The sequence below is a fragment of the Betta splendens genome, chromosome 9 (assembly GCF_900634795.4).
Source record: "Betta splendens chromosome 9, fBetSpl5.4, whole genome shotgun sequence".
In the NCBI taxonomy this organism is placed as follows: Eukaryota; Metazoa; Chordata; class Actinopteri; order Anabantiformes; family Osphronemidae; genus Betta; species Betta splendens.
In genome coordinates, this window is record NC_040889.2 from 11,986,170 (window position 1) to 12,003,437 (window position 17,268).

General features: G+C 44.4%; 2 protein-coding genes across 7 annotated transcripts; one reads left to right on the plus strand and one right to left on the minus strand.

The window, feature by feature from the left end:
* The first annotated feature begins 366 nt into the window (after positions 1-366).
* On the plus strand, positions 367-3,561 carry th2 (tyrosine hydroxylase 2). Its single transcript, XM_029161204.2, has 12 exons — positions 367-704; positions 1,090-1,264; positions 1,444-1,532; positions 1,616-1,683; positions 1,755-1,805; positions 1,877-2,022; positions 2,114-2,249; positions 2,329-2,398; positions 2,488-2,544; positions 2,768-2,863; positions 2,957-3,090; positions 3,235-3,561. The coding sequence occupies exons 1-12, from the start codon at positions 402-404 to the stop codon at positions 3,398-3,400; spliced, it is 1,491 nt and encodes a 496-aa protein (XP_029017037.1). The 5' UTR covers positions 367-401; the 3' UTR covers positions 3,401-3,561.
* On the minus strand, positions 1,088-17,229 carry nup37 (nucleoporin 37). 6 transcript variants are annotated; one of them, XR_008695777.1, is made up of 13 exons: positions 16,779-17,084; positions 15,996-16,170; positions 15,793-15,914; positions 12,580-12,652; positions 12,270-12,364; positions 8,374-8,464; positions 7,889-8,070; positions 7,742-7,792; positions 7,459-7,552; positions 7,230-7,366; positions 6,909-7,102; positions 4,444-4,556; positions 1,088-1,252 (listed from the first exon to the last, which is right to left on the minus strand). XR_008695777.1 is itself a non-coding variant. In XM_029161208.3 (10 exons), the coding sequence occupies exons 2-10, from the start codon at positions 16,149-16,151 to the stop codon at positions 7,253-7,255; spliced, it is 978 nt and encodes a 325-aa protein (XP_029017041.1). In that variant the 5' UTR covers positions 16,152-16,174; positions 17,091-17,229; the 3' UTR covers positions 7,168-7,252. The 6 variants fall into 6 exon arrangements, 4 of the variants coding, with proteins under 4 accessions (XP_029017041.1, XP_029017040.1, XP_029017039.1 ...); XR_008695778.1 differs by lacking the exon at positions 4,444-4,556; XM_029161208.3 differs by lacking the exons at positions 1,088-1,252; positions 4,444-4,556; positions 6,909-7,102; positions 16,779-17,084 and adding an exon at positions 17,091-17,229 and having other exon boundaries at positions 7,168-7,366; positions 15,996-16,174.
* Between the last annotated feature and the right edge of the window lie 39 nt (positions 17,230-17,268).

Below are 17,268 nucleotides of genomic sequence, written 5' to 3' on the forward strand. Positions count from 1 at the left end.
TTAAAATTGTCTGAGTAACTAAATACAATTATAATATTCAGCTGCTAGTATGAAATCAAATAAAATGTGTTTTCACACATCTGCATCACGGATTATAATCCAGTAATTTCACATTTATTTATTTTATTCATCCTATCCTTATTGTTTATTTATTTTGGATTTATTATGAAAACTGGGCTGTGAACGTCGGCACATTTTACACAACTAAACACGAGCAATAACAACACGCAGGCAGCGTTTGGTGACAAATAAAGTTGTGTAACACTTATGTAAGCCACATTCTTTGGTCCGTTGGTTCTGGTCCCATCCGAAAGGCGCTATTCTGGTCGCTAAACAAATCATGACGCAAAACAGGTCCAAAACAGCCAAACGCACGTGCTGTACTTGCGCAACCCGTCTCCATGGACCCCTCGGATGAGGAGCTATTTAACCCTGTGCGCCGATGGCACACCTACAGCGCAGTGGGCTCCGGGCAGCAGATGAAGACGGAAAGCGCGTTCAGCGGGAGGAAGCGGAGTCTGATCGAAGATGCGCGCAGGGAGCGCGGCAGCGGCGGCGGCGGCGGCGGCGGCTCCCCGGGGCCCTCCAGGCTCGGAGACGGGTTCGTGTTTGAGGAGAAGCCCGGCAGGGTGACGCTCAACGTGCTGTTCACGCTCAGCAACGAGAAGAACACGGCCTTCTTCAAAACGGGCAAGATTTTTGAGGTAATATTTACAGAACTACAAATACTCAAACGCAGAGATCTGATTTACTACCAGCTGTCAAGTAAATAGATCAAATATAATATGAGGAGCATAAGAAGTTATTTAAAGTGTAGTCAAAACTGCATCATCTTTTAAATTAATGTCATCTAAGAACTATTTATTTATAAGGAAAATTATCGTTGGTGTAAATAAATATTTATATATACTTATTATATTCATATTTTCTAATAAAATAGGTTTTTGGACTTGCTTCGTCAAGTTTAGATTAGGGTTGAGTATTTTGTACAGTCTAAATGAAAACACCCATTTTCAGAACAGTGAGCAAACAAATCAAAAACATGCTTTTCAGATTTGTTGACTTCCTTCTCGTGTTAAACGCTGATAGACATTTGAAGCCAAACTCCTCCACATCGAGAGTCGGCCGGGCAGGAAGCTGAAGAACAGTGTGACAGACCTGGAGTTCTTCATGAGGTGTGAGGTCCACAGCTCCGACCTGGAGGTTTTCATCAACTCGCTGAAGAGAGTGGCTGAAGACGTCCGCTCAGTGCCTGAGGACAAAGGCAAGTACATTTCATCACTTCACCGTCTGACCCAGTAATGTCTGTGGTAAATGTTCATCCCAAATCCCACTAAGTGCTGTTTAACCAGTGCTACTTTAAGGTTTGCCCCTATAACAATAATGTCAATTCTGGGTACTGGACCGACACATTCACAGCTTTTCTTTGTGTTAACCTCGCAGCTCCCTGGTTCCCGCGGCAGATCAAAGACCTGGACAGATGCAACATCTTAATAACCAAATTCCATCCGGACATGGATCAGGACCATCCAGTAAGAGTTTGCACACGTGTCACACAGAACACATCATATCATCAGACCATCACCTCATATCTATGGTCATTTCACCTCTGTAGGGATACAATGACCCAGAATACAGGCGAAGACGCGCCTTCATCTCTGAGCTGGCCTTCAGATACAAACAGTGAGTATAAAAGGTGAAACCTCTCTTTCTATTAACCGTCGAGTGTTGAGCCATTACCCCTCTCGTCACAGGGGCGACCCGTTGCCAGTGGTGGAGTACACAGAAGAGGAAGTGTCAACGTGGTAAGAATGCGGTGCAGGGTTTGTGAGGGCAGAGCGCTCAGCGGAGGGGGTGACGCTGCGTGTCTCTACAGGAGGGAGGTCTACCAGAAGCTCCGCGGGGTGTACCCCAGTCTGGCCTGCAGGCAGTTCCTGGACGGCCTGCAGCAGCTGGAGAAGGAGTGTGGCTACGGGGAGGAGCGCGTCCCTCAGCTCAGGGACGTCTCAGCGTTCCTGACAGGTACTGACACATACTGTGGATCAGGAGGCATTTGGGCTTTTTGAAGATAAGGCACGTTAAATATAAAGGCGTGTCCCTCTGTTGGTGTTAGAGAGAACAGGCTTCCAGCTGCGACCAGTGGCCGGCCTGCTGTCTGCCAGAGACTTCCTGGCCAGCCTGGCCTTCAGGGTGTTCCAGTGCACACAGTACATCCGACACTCCTCGGCGCCCATGCACTCCCCCGAGCCGTGAGTACCGTCCCTCCCCGAGTTCTGAAGGTGTCCAGCTGCGTTTTGTTTCACTGACTCGTCCCTCCTGCTCCCACAGCGACTGCTGTCACGAACTCCTTGGCCACATCCCCATGCTGGCAGATAAGGAGTTCGCCCAGTTTTCACAGGTAAATCTCCCTTTATTTTAACCATGTATGAGTGGAGGGTTATAACACTGTATTCTTGTCTTTAACACTTATCATTTGAACATTTTCAGGAGATTGGTCTCGCTTCGCTTGGAGCCTCAGACGAGGATATAGAGAAACTGTCAACGGTAGCTGAAAATGAGTTTTTCAGACAATTTAAATGATCTTGACAAAAAAAACAGAATCCTTGAACAATGTGCGATTAAAATAGTTTGTGACCATGTGGATCTTTTGCTCCATCTAGTGGCCAAAGTTAGAAACTGCACATAATTTCCAACCCTTTGGGGAAAATTACAGTTAACTTCAATACATTACAATAATTCCCAAATCCACTCTTCTTCCTCGTTGTAGTTGTACTGGTTCACTGTGGAGTTTGGCCTCTGCAAACAGAACGGAGCGGTGAAAGCGTATGGCGCCGGGCTCCTCTCCTCTTATGGGGAGCTCGTGGTAAGTGTTTCTCTCTTGATTCCTGCATTTTGCTGTAAATTAATTTGCTCCGTGTACCAAAACCCTATGACCTTTGACCCTTTGTCATTTCAGTACGCGCTGTCTAACAAGCCGGAGTACAAAGCGTTCAACCCTGAGGAGACAGCAGTGCAGCCGTACCAGGACCAAACCTACCAGCCTATTTACTTCTTGTCTGAGAGCTTTGAGGATGCAAAGGTCAAGTTAAGGTAGTGGCTTCACTGTCAGGAAGCATCACATTAAACACGGCGACAATGGGAATGATCAATCGAATTTATAGAAAGTCCCCACTTTAAATATCCAGATCTTTCGACTGACTGACTGTTCTGACTTGTCGTTCATTTCCCCCACAGGAAGTATTCTAAAAGCATCAAGCGCCCCTTTGCAGTTCGCTACGACCCCTTTACCTGCAGCATGGAGGTACTGGACCAGCCCAGCAAGATTCAAAACGCTCTGAGCCACATAAGGGAGGACCTGAATACCCTGCACAGTGCCCTGGAGAAGCTCAGCTCATCCTAGGACCAGGAGCAGGCTCTGTAGAGACACACAGCTCTAAGATAAACTAATACTGTATGAGCATCAGTCTAGTCTGGTTTGTAAGGTGCACAGCCACTTACTGTATGTGTGTATTCTGTCCTGTGAAGAACGTGTAAAAAGAAATAAATGTTTATTTATGTAGAGCTCTGCAAACCTCCGGCGCTGAGGAGACGTGTTGTCCAGTGTTTGCCAGCAGGAGGAATCAGAGGGAGCGAGAACCACTACAATACATGCTCTAGATTTTAATTCCAAACCAAATCTTTCCATTTGGAAACATTCTTGGAGCCCATTTATCTTCATGTGTTATTAAACGAAGGGAAGGAGCTAATTATGAATGATTTAAGTATCGTATTCCCTGTGCTGGTCAAGGCCCGAGCCAGCGCTGAGGCCCAGCACATCGGTGGGGCCAGGTCACCGGGACCTCACAGTCGACCACAGCACGGTCCGCAGGGCTGCGCTGCTGACAGATGCTCTTCTCTATTTATTTCTCTTTCTGCGTGCCACTGGAGAATTTGGCCTCCAAAGGTTTTTGGTGAAAGTCCAGCGTTTTGATCTCCACACAGGCGACAGTGCGTATCAGAGCCACGTACGTCAAAGCTTTTCCTCGAAGAGACAAATCATCTCCATCTGCTGGACTCATCCCCACCATCAGTAGCGCAGCTGGCAAAGCCTCCCATCAGCCACCTTGTGCTGGGGAGCGTCCCCCTTCCCATTATTCCACCGTATAGTAAATCAAGCCCCTCCCTAGTTTGTGGAATTTAAAAAAAAAGTGTTATGATAGAGTGGGATAGAGAAGGTTGAGGAAAACAGTCAGCTACCGCCTGACAAGTGTGCAGAGCACAAGAAGTCCAACGCTTTATAATTTCTCGCATCTCCTTCGACGTCCAGCACTTTCAAATCCACAAATCCCCATAAAACCAGTGCCAGGACCCAAATGTGCTGAGCGCTAAACAAATGCAGGTTGCTGCAGCAACAGGGAGGCCAGTTAAGAGATCCAGTTAAATTCTTGCAGCTTTCATACTCACCACAAATCCCAACGCTGCATCTTCCCGACTCCAACCATAAGCCTTTTCTTTTATTGGTGTCCCTACCCTGGTCGGGTTGCCTCTGGGTTGGGAGGTTCACTTTGCCCCCAGGTCTGAGTCAAAGAGATCCAAAGCCAGCGGTAAGAGAACATGCTGCTCTAATAGTGAATTCATAGCTGTACAGCTTCACCCACTCTGGAAAACATGGCCTCTACAACTTTCTGTTCATTACATGCAAAACTGTAAGAAATGTCACACTGACTGAGACTCATCGAGTCTTCAACAAACACGGGCAAGACAAAAACGCTAAAAGCAAGACTGGCCCAAAAGCCGAGGAGCTGCAAGGAGAGGCAGCGCGGCCTAGCAGCAGATCAAATCAAATCATCCTGGACTCCTTCTCAAAGAAAGGTGAGTGTTATAGGAAGCTGATTTACATTATGGGGTTACTGAGGTGAAATAAAACAGGATTCCTTTGTTTCCTTGGGAAAAGTGCTTGAATAAATAATAAATCTAATTTGTCAACTTATTGATGAATGAACACAAATTCAACCAATTTCTGTGTCCAACTGTGGCTTAACCAGTGGGTCCAAGATGCTGTTAAAGACGTATACTGCTTCCTTTTACTGTAAACCTCATTCTTCCGCACAAGTTTTAAATTAAATTTACATTTGGATTTAAGGTGAACACGTGGGCCAAAACCATCATCTGGTCATCCTGGAAGTCTCCGTTGGCTAGCCAGCGCACGAGTACTTGGATGCATGCAACGAGGCATTGTGCTGCATAAATATCATGGTCTGTTTGAGTCGGTTTGCTGCAGATGTCTTCTCGTACCACTGCTTGGAGAAAGCGTCTTCCAGAAGCTGCCGGCGGTTTCTGGAATCCCTCTTTAATCCACCTGACCCAACCGGTTCATCCTCCAGGTTAGCAGCCTGAACCATTACCCCATCACTGTCATGCTGACACTTTCTCCCCTTCTAACCTGCCTGACTTTTCCACCTACTCAACAAGGTCAACATAATGGTTTTATTCTGGGAAAGCACTGCGGCTATGAGATTAATCAAACACCCGCCTCAAAGAGCTCTAATCTCTTCCTCTGTTTCCTCTCATATCAGGCCTCTCATTATTTTTATTTGCCCTCTTTTGCTGAGCCTAGGCTTAATGCTGGCAGGGCCACAGAAGAATTGTCTGAGCGAAAGATTAGGAGAAAGTTGGTCAGGATTTTCAGGTGGTCCAATTTCCCTTTCATCCATCCACAACAACAATAGGCCTCATTCAAGTAGCATCCAAAGGCAGCAGACCCAGGGCAGGGACATTTGAGGACACTTCCAGGATAGAGGCGAGATTGTGAGATGTCCAACAAGGATCATATGATACTAAATAGTGTACTGTTGCAATTCTGCTTCTGGGCCATCAGATGGTGTCCGTGAGTCACTGTGATCTGTGATGCTGCCGACATCCAAGACTCCAGTTTCACAGGAAAATGGCTCGTTAGCGTTTCCAGACCTTCAGCAGCCCTGGAGAGGGTTCGGTTTGCTCAGATGAACACGGCAGCTTCTTCAACCTGACAGTGGCGTGTCCTGCACCACACGCAGCCGCTCTGAGAACACTTGCACCTGAAGCACAGCAAACGTACAAAGCGGAGACCACATTGGACCTGTTCAAACAAAACAGTGAACCAGGAGAGTGGTAGCATGTTATGCTTTGGGGAAGGCGGTTAACTTGGGTTGTCCAAGAAACATAAGAGGTTGACGAACTGGTTTGAAAGAGCGGAGGTCTCTGTGGCATATACTTGCTCTATGCTGTCATGCCCAGGCGTTGCTGTACAATACAACTTTGTGTTTCTGCTGACGCATACATAAAACACAGCACTATATGACGCTCTCGTGTAAATGCATCAACCAACACTGGACGTCTGTGGAAAAAAGTCATCAGCTGTCACTAGAAATGATTGATGATCCAGTTAATTAAACGAGTTCCCTCTGCAGCTTAGCGGCACATCGCTGCCTTGAAAGTGGAGATGGTGGTTTCCCATACATGACATTCCAACGTTGGGACAAAGACGCCTTGTTTTACTGGAGGGTATTACAACTTTCTGCCAAATAATCCTTTGTCTCCCGTGTTTGGTCTGTGGAGCATGAATCATTATTCACCAACGTAAGGTAAGAACACGTCTCTTCGTCTCCCTGCATCTACACAAACCGCCCAGTTTTTAGAGATGGCCTAACATGGCCCCATACTCGCATGCTTCCCAAAGCTCTTCCTATGATTACACGTCTTACAACCCTAACCCCCCCAAGGTTTGCCCAACGGCTGGAGCACGGCCAGACCTCCCTGCTTTTCCTCATCCTAAACTTCCGGTGAATCGTCTGCTCCACACAGAAGGTGGAACCGCCTATGCACAGACATATCTTTGGTGTAATTCAGAGTCTATGACAGAAAAAAAAAAGCGAGCAAAGAGAGAACACCTGCAGTATGATGATCATGTTGACTGGTGAAGTGGAGATTTGGCACCAAAGCCTCGCTTCATTCCTCTGAACTACAGCTCTCTTGGCAGGACATGACAGACAACTGATGTAACTCACTCTTCAGAGAAAAGCAAATGAGCTCTTTGTAAAGTTCAGACCAGCCTGCTGCTTATCTGGAGCTGACCTGAAGGGTACTGAGAAATAAAAAAAGAAGAACAAAGCTCAAGCAAGCGGCCAATTTCCATACAAACTCGGCAGATACTCAGAAAAATATTTTATTGAACATTTGCTAGAGTAGAAACAGAGAATCTAGTTATCCACCGTGGAAAGTGCAGGACAGATGTCTACATTTCAGTCATCCAGAAGCTTAGCTTCCTGTCGCTGCCAATCACACACAGTGGGAGGGTGCGATGCCAGCTGAGGCCCGATCCGACTGCAGCCGAGCCGATCGTCACCGGCTGTTAATGACAAAATAATGTGACATGAGAATAAAGCTGTGGAAAACGTTCAAGCGATAATTACTGAGAACATTTAAACGCTCTGGACTGACCTGTGGGTGGCCAAGATGGTGGATGAGTAACTGACTATTGATCTTTCCTGGGCACCCGGTGGTAGCAAAGAGATTTTCATTGGCTCGAGACCATCTGAGGGAAAACATAACATCCAGACAGAGCAGAGATACAGGATTTTGAATTAATGACTGTGCAGGTAAAATCTGAATGTAAATACCATTTAAAATAGGTAAAATAATGATTTCATTTTCCACTTATTACATTTGTTTGGGTATAAAGTATGTGTCAGCTAACTTACAAAAGTTCAACTAATTTCCTTACTTAAACAGCCGCGCTTTATCTCTGTGGGACGGTCTCTTCTCTTGAGGGTAACTGCAAAAAGTATAAAATAAGGTACAAGGTGCCGACAAACCTCAAAGTTCATATTAAACCAAATCCATTCGTCATTAGTCCAGTAGCTTTCCTCACCTGGAGCGAGTAATGTCCCAGATGAGCCAGTCATTGCCTGCCACAGCGCCCACTTTGATTGTGTTGGTGAGGCACCAGTCAGCCGACATAAGCGGTGACTGGCCACAGTCCAGTGACAGAATCGCCTGCTGTGTCACCAGGTCATAGAAGCGTATTGTCCCCTTCTTCTCCGCTACCATTAACTAGACAAAATAAACATTGATGACATTACCATCAGTGGAGCAACGTTCAGTGAAATTAGCTTTTCTCCCAATGTAGTCTATACATATGAGGGCCATCAATAAAGTACTACTTCAGCCTGTTCTCCTCCAATACAGACTCAAATACTCAGATCAGATATTTTTTTTCCCCAAACTCAACATCTCAACTCACGAGACAAATGTTTGCCTCAGCTGTCTATCTGGATTACAGCCCTACGGGTTGTTGCATTTAGACTTTAACTTGACAATATGACCGTTTATTGCCAACAAGCCCCTGCTTCCTACCTTACAGGTTTCCTCTGGGTGCCAGCACACACTCATGCCTGGAGAGCGGAGTCTAAGTATAGCACTTTCATTTCCATCCAGGTCCCACAGCCTGAAAACAAATTTAATCGATTAAAGCGGGTAAACCAAGCGTTATAATTAGGGAAACATTAGGGAAAACAAGGTATGCCATACCTTGTTTTTAACTAACTGTATATTTGCAAAATTTCATCTTTACAGTAAGAATTATTCCATTAAGCAGGATGTGTTGTCAGAAAAGAAAGCTGTTAACTTAAATTGCTACTATAAGGTGACTTCTAATTAGTTCAATTGGTGATGTAAGTCAACTGTGTGAACCGCTCTTGGCTAGAAATCCCAAACAAATTCCACTGCCTATTAATTAACTACAACAACCACTGGGTTAGGAGTCAACTTCTAAAAACAGCATCATGCTTTTATACTAATAGAAAAATTTGACCTTCACAGAGTTTTTTTTCTACTGATACAAGGAAAGTCTGTTTCTATGTCACTGTTGTTTTTTCATCATCAGCTTTTCCAAAACGTGTGTCTCAATAAAAGACATACAGCTAACAGGCATAATGGAGCAATGACGAATGACATGTTTTCATCCAAGTCCATGTTTGCTCCTAATTTATCTACTGTAACCCCTGCTCGCTGCATGTAGGTAATGGACAGGGTCGTCATATTTTTCCAGGGAAAACGGGCCGTGTCACAGATTTGGGCCCGTAACTGCGAAGACAGACGGACAAAGAAAACGCCAGCCTCCCATTACATTAAGCCGTGATATCAGGGGCAGAGAGGGCGCATCAGCCTCGCCTGAGTCGGCGTTACGCTCCACTCACATTACAGCAAATGTTGCGCCGTGGGCGGCCTGCAGCCATTCATTCTATGTGAAACACAGAGAGGGCAGAAAGTGCGTCACTTGAGGAAGAGTAGTGGAGGAACTTGCACAGCAGAGTGGTAACGCAAGCGAGCGCCAACCAGGAATCAAAGCTTGTGTGCAGATTATGACCAATCGTCATTAAAATAACAGCCGATTGTGCACATAAATAAGACCCTTGATGGTGAAAGCAGCTGAGAAACAGCTCGAATGTAATGAATCACTTGGACAGGGAGTGCTGTGGTTCCTGAGACGTGGATCTAGGCTTAACCACATCTGAACGGACAAAAGGTGGGGATGGAGGCACAGGGGCTGGGGGTGGGAGACTGCAAGTGTTTCTGGGAATATAAAACAAACACTTGTGAAGCATAGCAAGGCGCTGACTGATGAGGTCACACAGAAGACTTCATCTAACTAGAGTATCTCCAAAGACAGTCTAAATGTCAAGTGTGTTGTTGGAGAGACTGATGCCCTCAGTGATGTCGTGTAGGGGAGGATATGCCCCAACTCATAAAGACCTCAGTAAACATTCAACCTTTCCTGCGTCTTCTCTCCTGCAGCAGGATCGGGCCCTGACGAAACTCTGGGGTCCTCGGCTTTGCCTATGTGGAGACTTAGCCAGAGCCTCCACTGTAGAGCAGGAGTGAGATGAAGAGGAAAAAAACCCCAGACCACAGCAAGAAAACAACGACTAAGCCCTATTCTTTCAGACCACTAGCCAAGCGGCGCTCAATTGCACGCTACACCACTGACGGCCAAACTGTGGTCAACCACTCTGCCCTTCAAATGCAGAGCACCGGCTCCCCGAAAAAACATAACCTCGGCTAAGACATGAGGCACAAAAACACGCGTGACCACGTCTGATAAAACACGCTGTAATTGCATAACACTACATCAAACTGTGACGCTCAACTTCCACGTCCAGTTGAGAAGGACATGTGAAGTTCTGACGGAGGAAACAACAAGGTCAGAACATTCGAGTCCATCTTCCCATAAAAGGGTAATTCTGTTAATACTGTGTGAATTTATTTATTGTGGGGAGCAGAGAAAATAATCCAACCTTCAGTCTCTGGCCCAGAGTAACTGGAGGAGTCCAACAATCCTCACAATGCCCTGATTGAAGTGCACAATATCAGCATCAGCATCTATTTTAACAGGTTCTGTACATAATTTAATTTAGACTTGAAACACTAACATTATCTTTAAAAATAAGACATTGAGCTTCTACTGTTAAAGGGATTATTGAAAACAGCTGATATGTTTTTTTGGGTTAGCTTATTTCCAGTAAGACAACAAACAGTTACAGTCAATGAGGGAAGGTGAAAAGTAGTTTTTACAAAGTGAAAAAATAAACCAAACCAGGCCGGCATTACCAGAGTGCTAGCAGCTAAGATAGGCTGAAAGCACGGAGGAGCCAGACACTTTAAACAAACTTCACAAGCCGTAGCTATATGTCTAAATACATGATTAGGGTTGTTTTCCCTACACAAGGAAAAGCCAGAGATCATCACACAGGCTTTAAACCTGGAACTGCGCATAAAGCATCAGCAGTGGCAGGTGTGCGTCTCATCACCAGCGAACTTAGGCAACCCCAGATCCCTTCATCAGCCTGCAGTGCTGCCCTATGATCTCTAGGTGGCACGTTTCCCCACAGACCACCTCGGCTCCTCCACAGAGCTGTTTAGACTACACGAACCAAATGTAAACTCCCATGAGGAAGTGGAGTCTGGTTCCCCACCTAGATGCTGCAGCATCAGGTTGCACCTTGGCTACGGCCGAGTTCCCACAACTGCAGGGGACAGCGATGGCAAAGCAAAGCAAGCTTATAGTAGAGGCACTGCTGCCAAACCTAACAGAGCGATGAGAGGTCATGAGCCTATACATGCAGGCCTACACTTCTCCCCTTTCCGCAGAACCAGTTTCCTCCTCTCATATCGAGGCGCCGTTTGTGTGGGCTAACTGGAAGGTCCTCTCCTGTGAACTTGATCTATCCCCTGTTCCGCCTCTGTCTTCCTCCCGCTTCCCATATTTTCTCAACATGACAGAATTTAAATCTTTCAGCAGATGGAGCGCACTCTGTTTTCTCTGGCTGGTCAACGTAGGGAGGGGAAGAGTAGAGTGGATGCGAGTGGAGAAGACTCGTTCGCCTATGACATCTCAGATGGACAAGGCACTGAGAAAGACAGCGAGATCAAGCCAGCGTCCGTCCGAGTGTTTCACAATGACAAAGATAAGCAGTGATTTGAGGCACATTCACTGCGTTCATAAAACTGTAACGTACATTGTGTCCTACCTTGTCAGGCTAGTGAGGCTGTGTTAGGATGGTACGGCTGTGAGGTTATGACTTTCACAATCTGAGGTCTCACATAAAATGTAGTGCTTCGTTCTAACTTCTACATTGTGACGACTGGCTGCTTTGTGTAACTGGACTGATTTGGACTGTGGACCATTGGTCAGGCAGAAAACGCCACCTGAGCTTTAACATGTTGTGATGCACATTTTCCACAAGGCCAGGAAACCCCTTAGTCAGGCTGGAACCTTTTAAACAGTATCTAAATCTAAACTACACTTATTGTAAATTAAATTATGGAACACTGAGCTGTGTGCTGCAGCAGAGAGTTGCATGTTACTGCCTCCTGTTATAAAGAGGGTTGTCCTTGTGGTGACCCTGACTTTCAACACATTTTTTCCTTCCTTGAACTTCAACTGAAGAGGAAAATTTGGGGACCTTGTTACAGGTCCCCCTTAGAGAGGAAAATTTTCTGGAGCTAATTGGATTTCCATATTTAACCAATTAGCTAGAAAAGCTACAGAGCAGCTCTGTGCTTACGCACGGTCACAGTGGAGCATGTTGTGCTTAGCATCAAGTTTCACTGTGGAAACACAGTCATGTCTTTCTGCACCATTAACAGAGAACAGAACTGAAAATCAGAACCTGGGAATACAAACGCGCGCACACGCACGCACGCACGCACGCACACACACACAAAAACACAGAAACGCAAATAGTTGAAACCTGCAAGTGTGGTCGTCGCTGACGGAAGCAATTTGTTTCCCCTCTGTGGGTTCGAACACCAAATGGTTAATGTAGCTGGTGTGGCCCTCCATCACCTAGGCAACGGCAGAAAAACACAGGAATAAAAGAACACGGTCAATAAACAACAAAAATTATATATAATTTTATAATATTATATTCTACCAAAATAAGCCTAATGCACCTCAGCTACATTGTCTATATCACTAATTCCTCAATGTGCTAAGTAGAGAAATTCTGATGCCAACTAACAAGAACAATCTGGTCCAATATACTCCAGATGTGGCACTACCTTGACTTCATGCCTATCCTGAAGATCAGAAGTCAACAGGCGTAGCTTCTTGTCAGCTGCAGCAGTGCAGAATCTGCAGAGAGAGCACGCGAGAAGAAAGGAAAGTGTATAAGATAAACAATGAGAGAGAACATCAACATGGAGACGGCCTGCACAGACCCTAAGGACAGATGCAATGTCGTTCTACATACATGCCCACAACTAGCTAGACTGACACCTCTGGATGTGTGTCAGTGTGTGTGGTAGAAACTTGGCCAGTGATCAGTAGAGCCGCTGCCAGGGAGATTCTAATTGCGCACTAAGATAAACACAGAGAAAAATAAGATTCCTCACGCCATTTACGCACGTCTCTGTTCAAAGACCCAGCAGAGGACTTTCCCTCTAATCAGTCCTAGTAGACGCCAGCGCCTGCAATTATTCACACAATTACACTAACTCACTTATGACAAGAAAAACACACACATATCAGCAGAATAAACAGACAGTGGTTCACACTTTTTCAGTTGCAGTTGGATTTGGCACGGTGTCAGTATAAACACCCTTAACATGCTTCAGTACATTAAATTAGGACAGGCCTTCTAACCCTACACATTAGTGCTATATGTTGAAGCTAAGCACAAAACCTACTCTGGCGCTTTCTACCTTTTCTGGGTTGATGTCAAAGACATTTTATTGAATAATGTGCAGTCATTCTTATAAATACAGTAAATATCACTAAAAAACAGCGACTTCACTGAATTTCATGATATGCTAAATGTGCCTGTGTTCTAAGGACATCTGATCATTACTTAATAGAAACATTGTGTCTTATATTTGAGCTTGGTAACAGAAACCACAATCTTGACTGAAGCTGTAAACGAAGGGCAGACATAGAGTTGGTGTTCTAACGATGCAACACACTGTTCACCCAACAGATTGTACACCTGTTTTTTTACGTTATACTGTAAACAGACCATGGATGTATGAGGTGTGCAAATCATCTGATTTATGTGGATTATTCAAACATAATCCACAAAAAAAACAACATTTTTTGTCTTAAAAAGATTACCTAATTAAAAACACTTGTTAGCTGCAGCATGAGAACACCTTTGACTTGAAAGGTGCAATTGCAAAAAAAAAAAAAAAAAAAAAAAAACATTAACAAATAAAAACAAAATTGGTGGCTTGGTGGCAGAGCGTTGGTTTGGGGGGTGTAAGGTCCCAGGTTCAACCCCCCACCAGAGCAACAAGTTGGTCCTTAAGTAAGACACCTTGCACTAGCTCCCAGTGCACCCAGTAGAAATTTGACTACTGCCATGCACCCAGTAGACACATTTTGTTGTTACATTGTACGTGATAATGACCAAAAAAGGCTTTCTTCTTCTTCTAAAAAAATGTGCTTCACACTGTCCAGAGCTCATTAAGACAGCTATAAGTATGAATTCCGCCCACAACACTGCGCTACTTGTTCTTACTGTGCTGTCCTCCGTGTTTACCCAGATGTTCAAAATGTGCTTCAGCCACTGAGGCTTGAAACCCGGCTCATTGTGTGTACAGCAGCAGTTATGGGTCTTTGCAGCTTTCAGAGGACTTCAGCTGTGTTCCCATTACAAGCTGAAGCAGTGGCAGCGCCGCAGCTCCAGCCCCTTCTCTTCCCCTCATCTCTCTCACTCTCTCTGGGCCCCTGCTTGAGGCAAGCCCGTGAGAACGCTGTACTTTTCCTGGAAGGCACAGCTACGTGCAGACCAAAGGGAGGGATGGAACCTGAGTGGGTAGTCATCAGCGCAATAACATGTGCACACGTCACAGGGCTGGCTCAAGGGTCCTGTGGAGTAAACCACAGAAGGCCAAGAATTATTGCTGCCTTTCCTTTTCAATTACAGAAAGCCTAAACACCTCCAGAGGGGCCACAGAACCTTCCCATCCACTGCTCCAATTAGGAGGAAACTCTTGCTTTCTAACAATCTGCAGTGAAGCTAGTTCCCTCCTGTCCAAGGCCACCTGAAATAACTTGGCTCACATCCTGGCAGCTGCAGTGTGACAGTGAAAGCCCATAATGACTGTTTTACAAAGCACACAGCATGGCTGCTGTGCCTTCTCTCAAACTATTTTTTTGCCTGAAAAGAAGAATGTCTGTAAGTAATTATCCTGTTGTGTTCAAATATATGGTTGTCGGGTTTGTGATGTGGGAGTAAAATATCACTTTTTAATCCCTTTGGTGTCTGATGACCTCTTTTATAGCACAGTGCTAACTATACACCCATTACCTATGGTAAATAAAGCTGATGAAGTCAATAACTAAACTAATTAATAAATGAATAAACATGTTATAGAATTATATTCATACAAAATTTCTCAATTTCATAGTCAAAAAACTTTCAAATTTACCTTTTTTGCTCATTGACCAGGACTTGAACTATTATTTGCAACTAAATAAAATTCAAGAAAAAAATCTAAAAATGTATTCAGATCACTAAATTGTTACAGCACAGTTCCTGTCCAGCTTTAGCAAGTAAGTAAAAAGTTGGTAAAGTCATGGACCTAATGGTTAACAAAACTTACAGGAGAAACTGCTGAAAGGACAATTATTTCAGTAATGCTCCATCAGTCAGGTGTTCTTAGAGTAAACGCTACTTGACAGTTTAGATGTTGCCAAATGTAGAAGTAGAGTATGAGAAAAACAAGAGCACACAAGACCTGACATTGGAATAACACATTTCCCATTTCAGAGCAACATCAAGCCAATTCATACAGTCATGACAATGCTGGAACAGCATTGGGACAAGGCTCTGACTGTCCTTGAGTTGGCCAAAGCACAGCTCAGCATCTGTGGAGAGACCTAAAGACGTTCACATATGCTTAGCGTTCAGTGCGAGTCCAGTGTTTAGGAATTCATGTGGCTTTCAACACAGAAATGCACTGTTCAGTGTGGGTGGGGATGGTGTTGGATCATAACACTTTGTTGGCAGAAACACCTTACAGCAACATGGACAGATTTTTAAATTAAGAACTTAGTTCTGAAAATTAAAAGTACATTTTTGTGTTTAATGATATAAAATCTTGGTAGTTTGGTGCTTTAAATTTCAGATATGTACAGGTTTTATTGTGTTGTTGGCTTCTGATTTACGCTTTGCAGTCAACAACAGAAACAAATTTATTACAGTAATCTTCCACCATACATAACACTACCACGCCAAGATAACCAATGGTTTGCTAAAGGAAGTATTACGGTACCTGATATTGGGTATCCTGTCCAGTCTGGACTCAGGACTCCAGGCAAGAGCATCAACCCGTACTTCATTATGAAAAGCTCGAAGAACGTTGAATTCAAGTCCCTCAGTCTCCACATCCTCCTCCTGAAATTAAAGGTTTACGTTCAGAGAGGAAGGACCAGTTTGTTGAACATGTTGACTACACTGTGAAGCTGCATCTCTAACCTGGAAGAGGCAGGTGCCCACTACAACGTACTGGTTTCCACCATAAGCCAGGAGAGAGGCGGGGGTCCCAGAGTTGAAAGGGCTGAACTCCACCACATGAACATAGTCCTCACACGTCACTGTATAACTGGGACTGTGGCTTGAGTCGTCCTGCATGATGTGTGTCTTGGTCAACCTGGCTTCAAATAAACCATGAGGACAAAAAATATCTTCACGTCAATATATAAAACCCTTCACACAGTCATAATTTAGCTGAAGCTAAATTTTATTTACTGAAATATTTTAAAGAAACAACTATCTTGGTGTATTTCAGCTATAAGGAGGTTTAAATTAACACGCCAGAACGGTTTCAAATATAGCATAAGAAAGTATTAGAAAGTAAGTATATAAAACTTAAACGTCACACAACACATTAGAAGATTTTGTCATTACTCACTGTCTACACACACCAAGTTCAGCAGAACACTTCATGGTTCAAGAAATTAAAAAAACTGGACATTTTAGATGACTCGACACACTATTCAAGGGTATTCTTGAGCCAAACTGTTAACACGTGTACAACACTGGCAGCTCATATAAACACAAATATACAGGCCAGGACACCTAACACCACGTCCTTGTTTAAATACCCTGGTATACACTGTGACGTACATTGAGAAAACAGCATTAGGTTTAACAGCAACACAAACAGCTTTTTAAAATCGGCAAAGATAAAAAACACAGCTTTGACGTTGTACGCGAGTCTTTGAACACATGTCAAGAAACACAAGTTGAAACGTTCACCTCACGTTCATCTCATTTGGACGGAAGTGTCAATTTTTTAAAACATTCTACGTGAGTATGTAAGTGCAAGAGCCAACGGTTCACTCTCCACTGTTGTCCATGTGATCCTCATCAAAACATGAGGGTAAAGTCAGGCAAAAAGCTAAAACGTGTTTGCTAGTTAGCAATTAGCCAAACACGATTTTGCCTGTTTTCACAAACCAATGCTTAGGCTACAAATATAATAATTGCACATTAGCTATAGGACTATATTCCGATATAAAGTACAACACTAGCACATATGTTTTTCAAATAGCTAAATATCCTTTGCACCTCTTTAACCTCCAAAATTACGTTGACTCAAACGCTGCGCGCCTTGGTGATGTTTTGACCTTCTTCCTGTTACGTCACAGACCGTACCATTCCGCCGCGAAGACAGGGGACTCCGGCCAACAAGAATAAGACGGACAAAACCACTTTTCTATCTACGGGCTTATAACGAACACGCAAT

Coding starts and splice junctions, on each gene's coding strand:
- th2 (XM_029161204.2), top strand. CDS start 402: ATGGACCCCTCGGATGAGGAGCTATTTAACCCTGTGCGCCGATGGCAC. Junction 2,023..2,113: donor CGTCTCAGCGTTCCTGACAG/GTACTGACACAT, acceptor TGTTGGTGTTAG/AGAGAACAGGCTTCCAGCTG. Junction 2,545..2,767: donor ATATAGAGAAACTGTCAACG/GTAGCTGAAAAT, acceptor TCCTCGTTGTAG/TTGTACTGGTTCACTGTGGA.
- nup37 (XM_029161206.3), bottom strand. Junction 12,653..15,792: donor GACAGGATACCCAATATCAG/GTACCGTAATAC, acceptor CTCTCTCTGCAG/ATTCTGCACTGCTGCAGCTG. Junction 7,367..7,458: donor ACCATCTTGGCCACCCACAG/GTCAGTCCAGAG, acceptor TGTCATTAACAG/CCGGTGACGATCGGCTCGGC.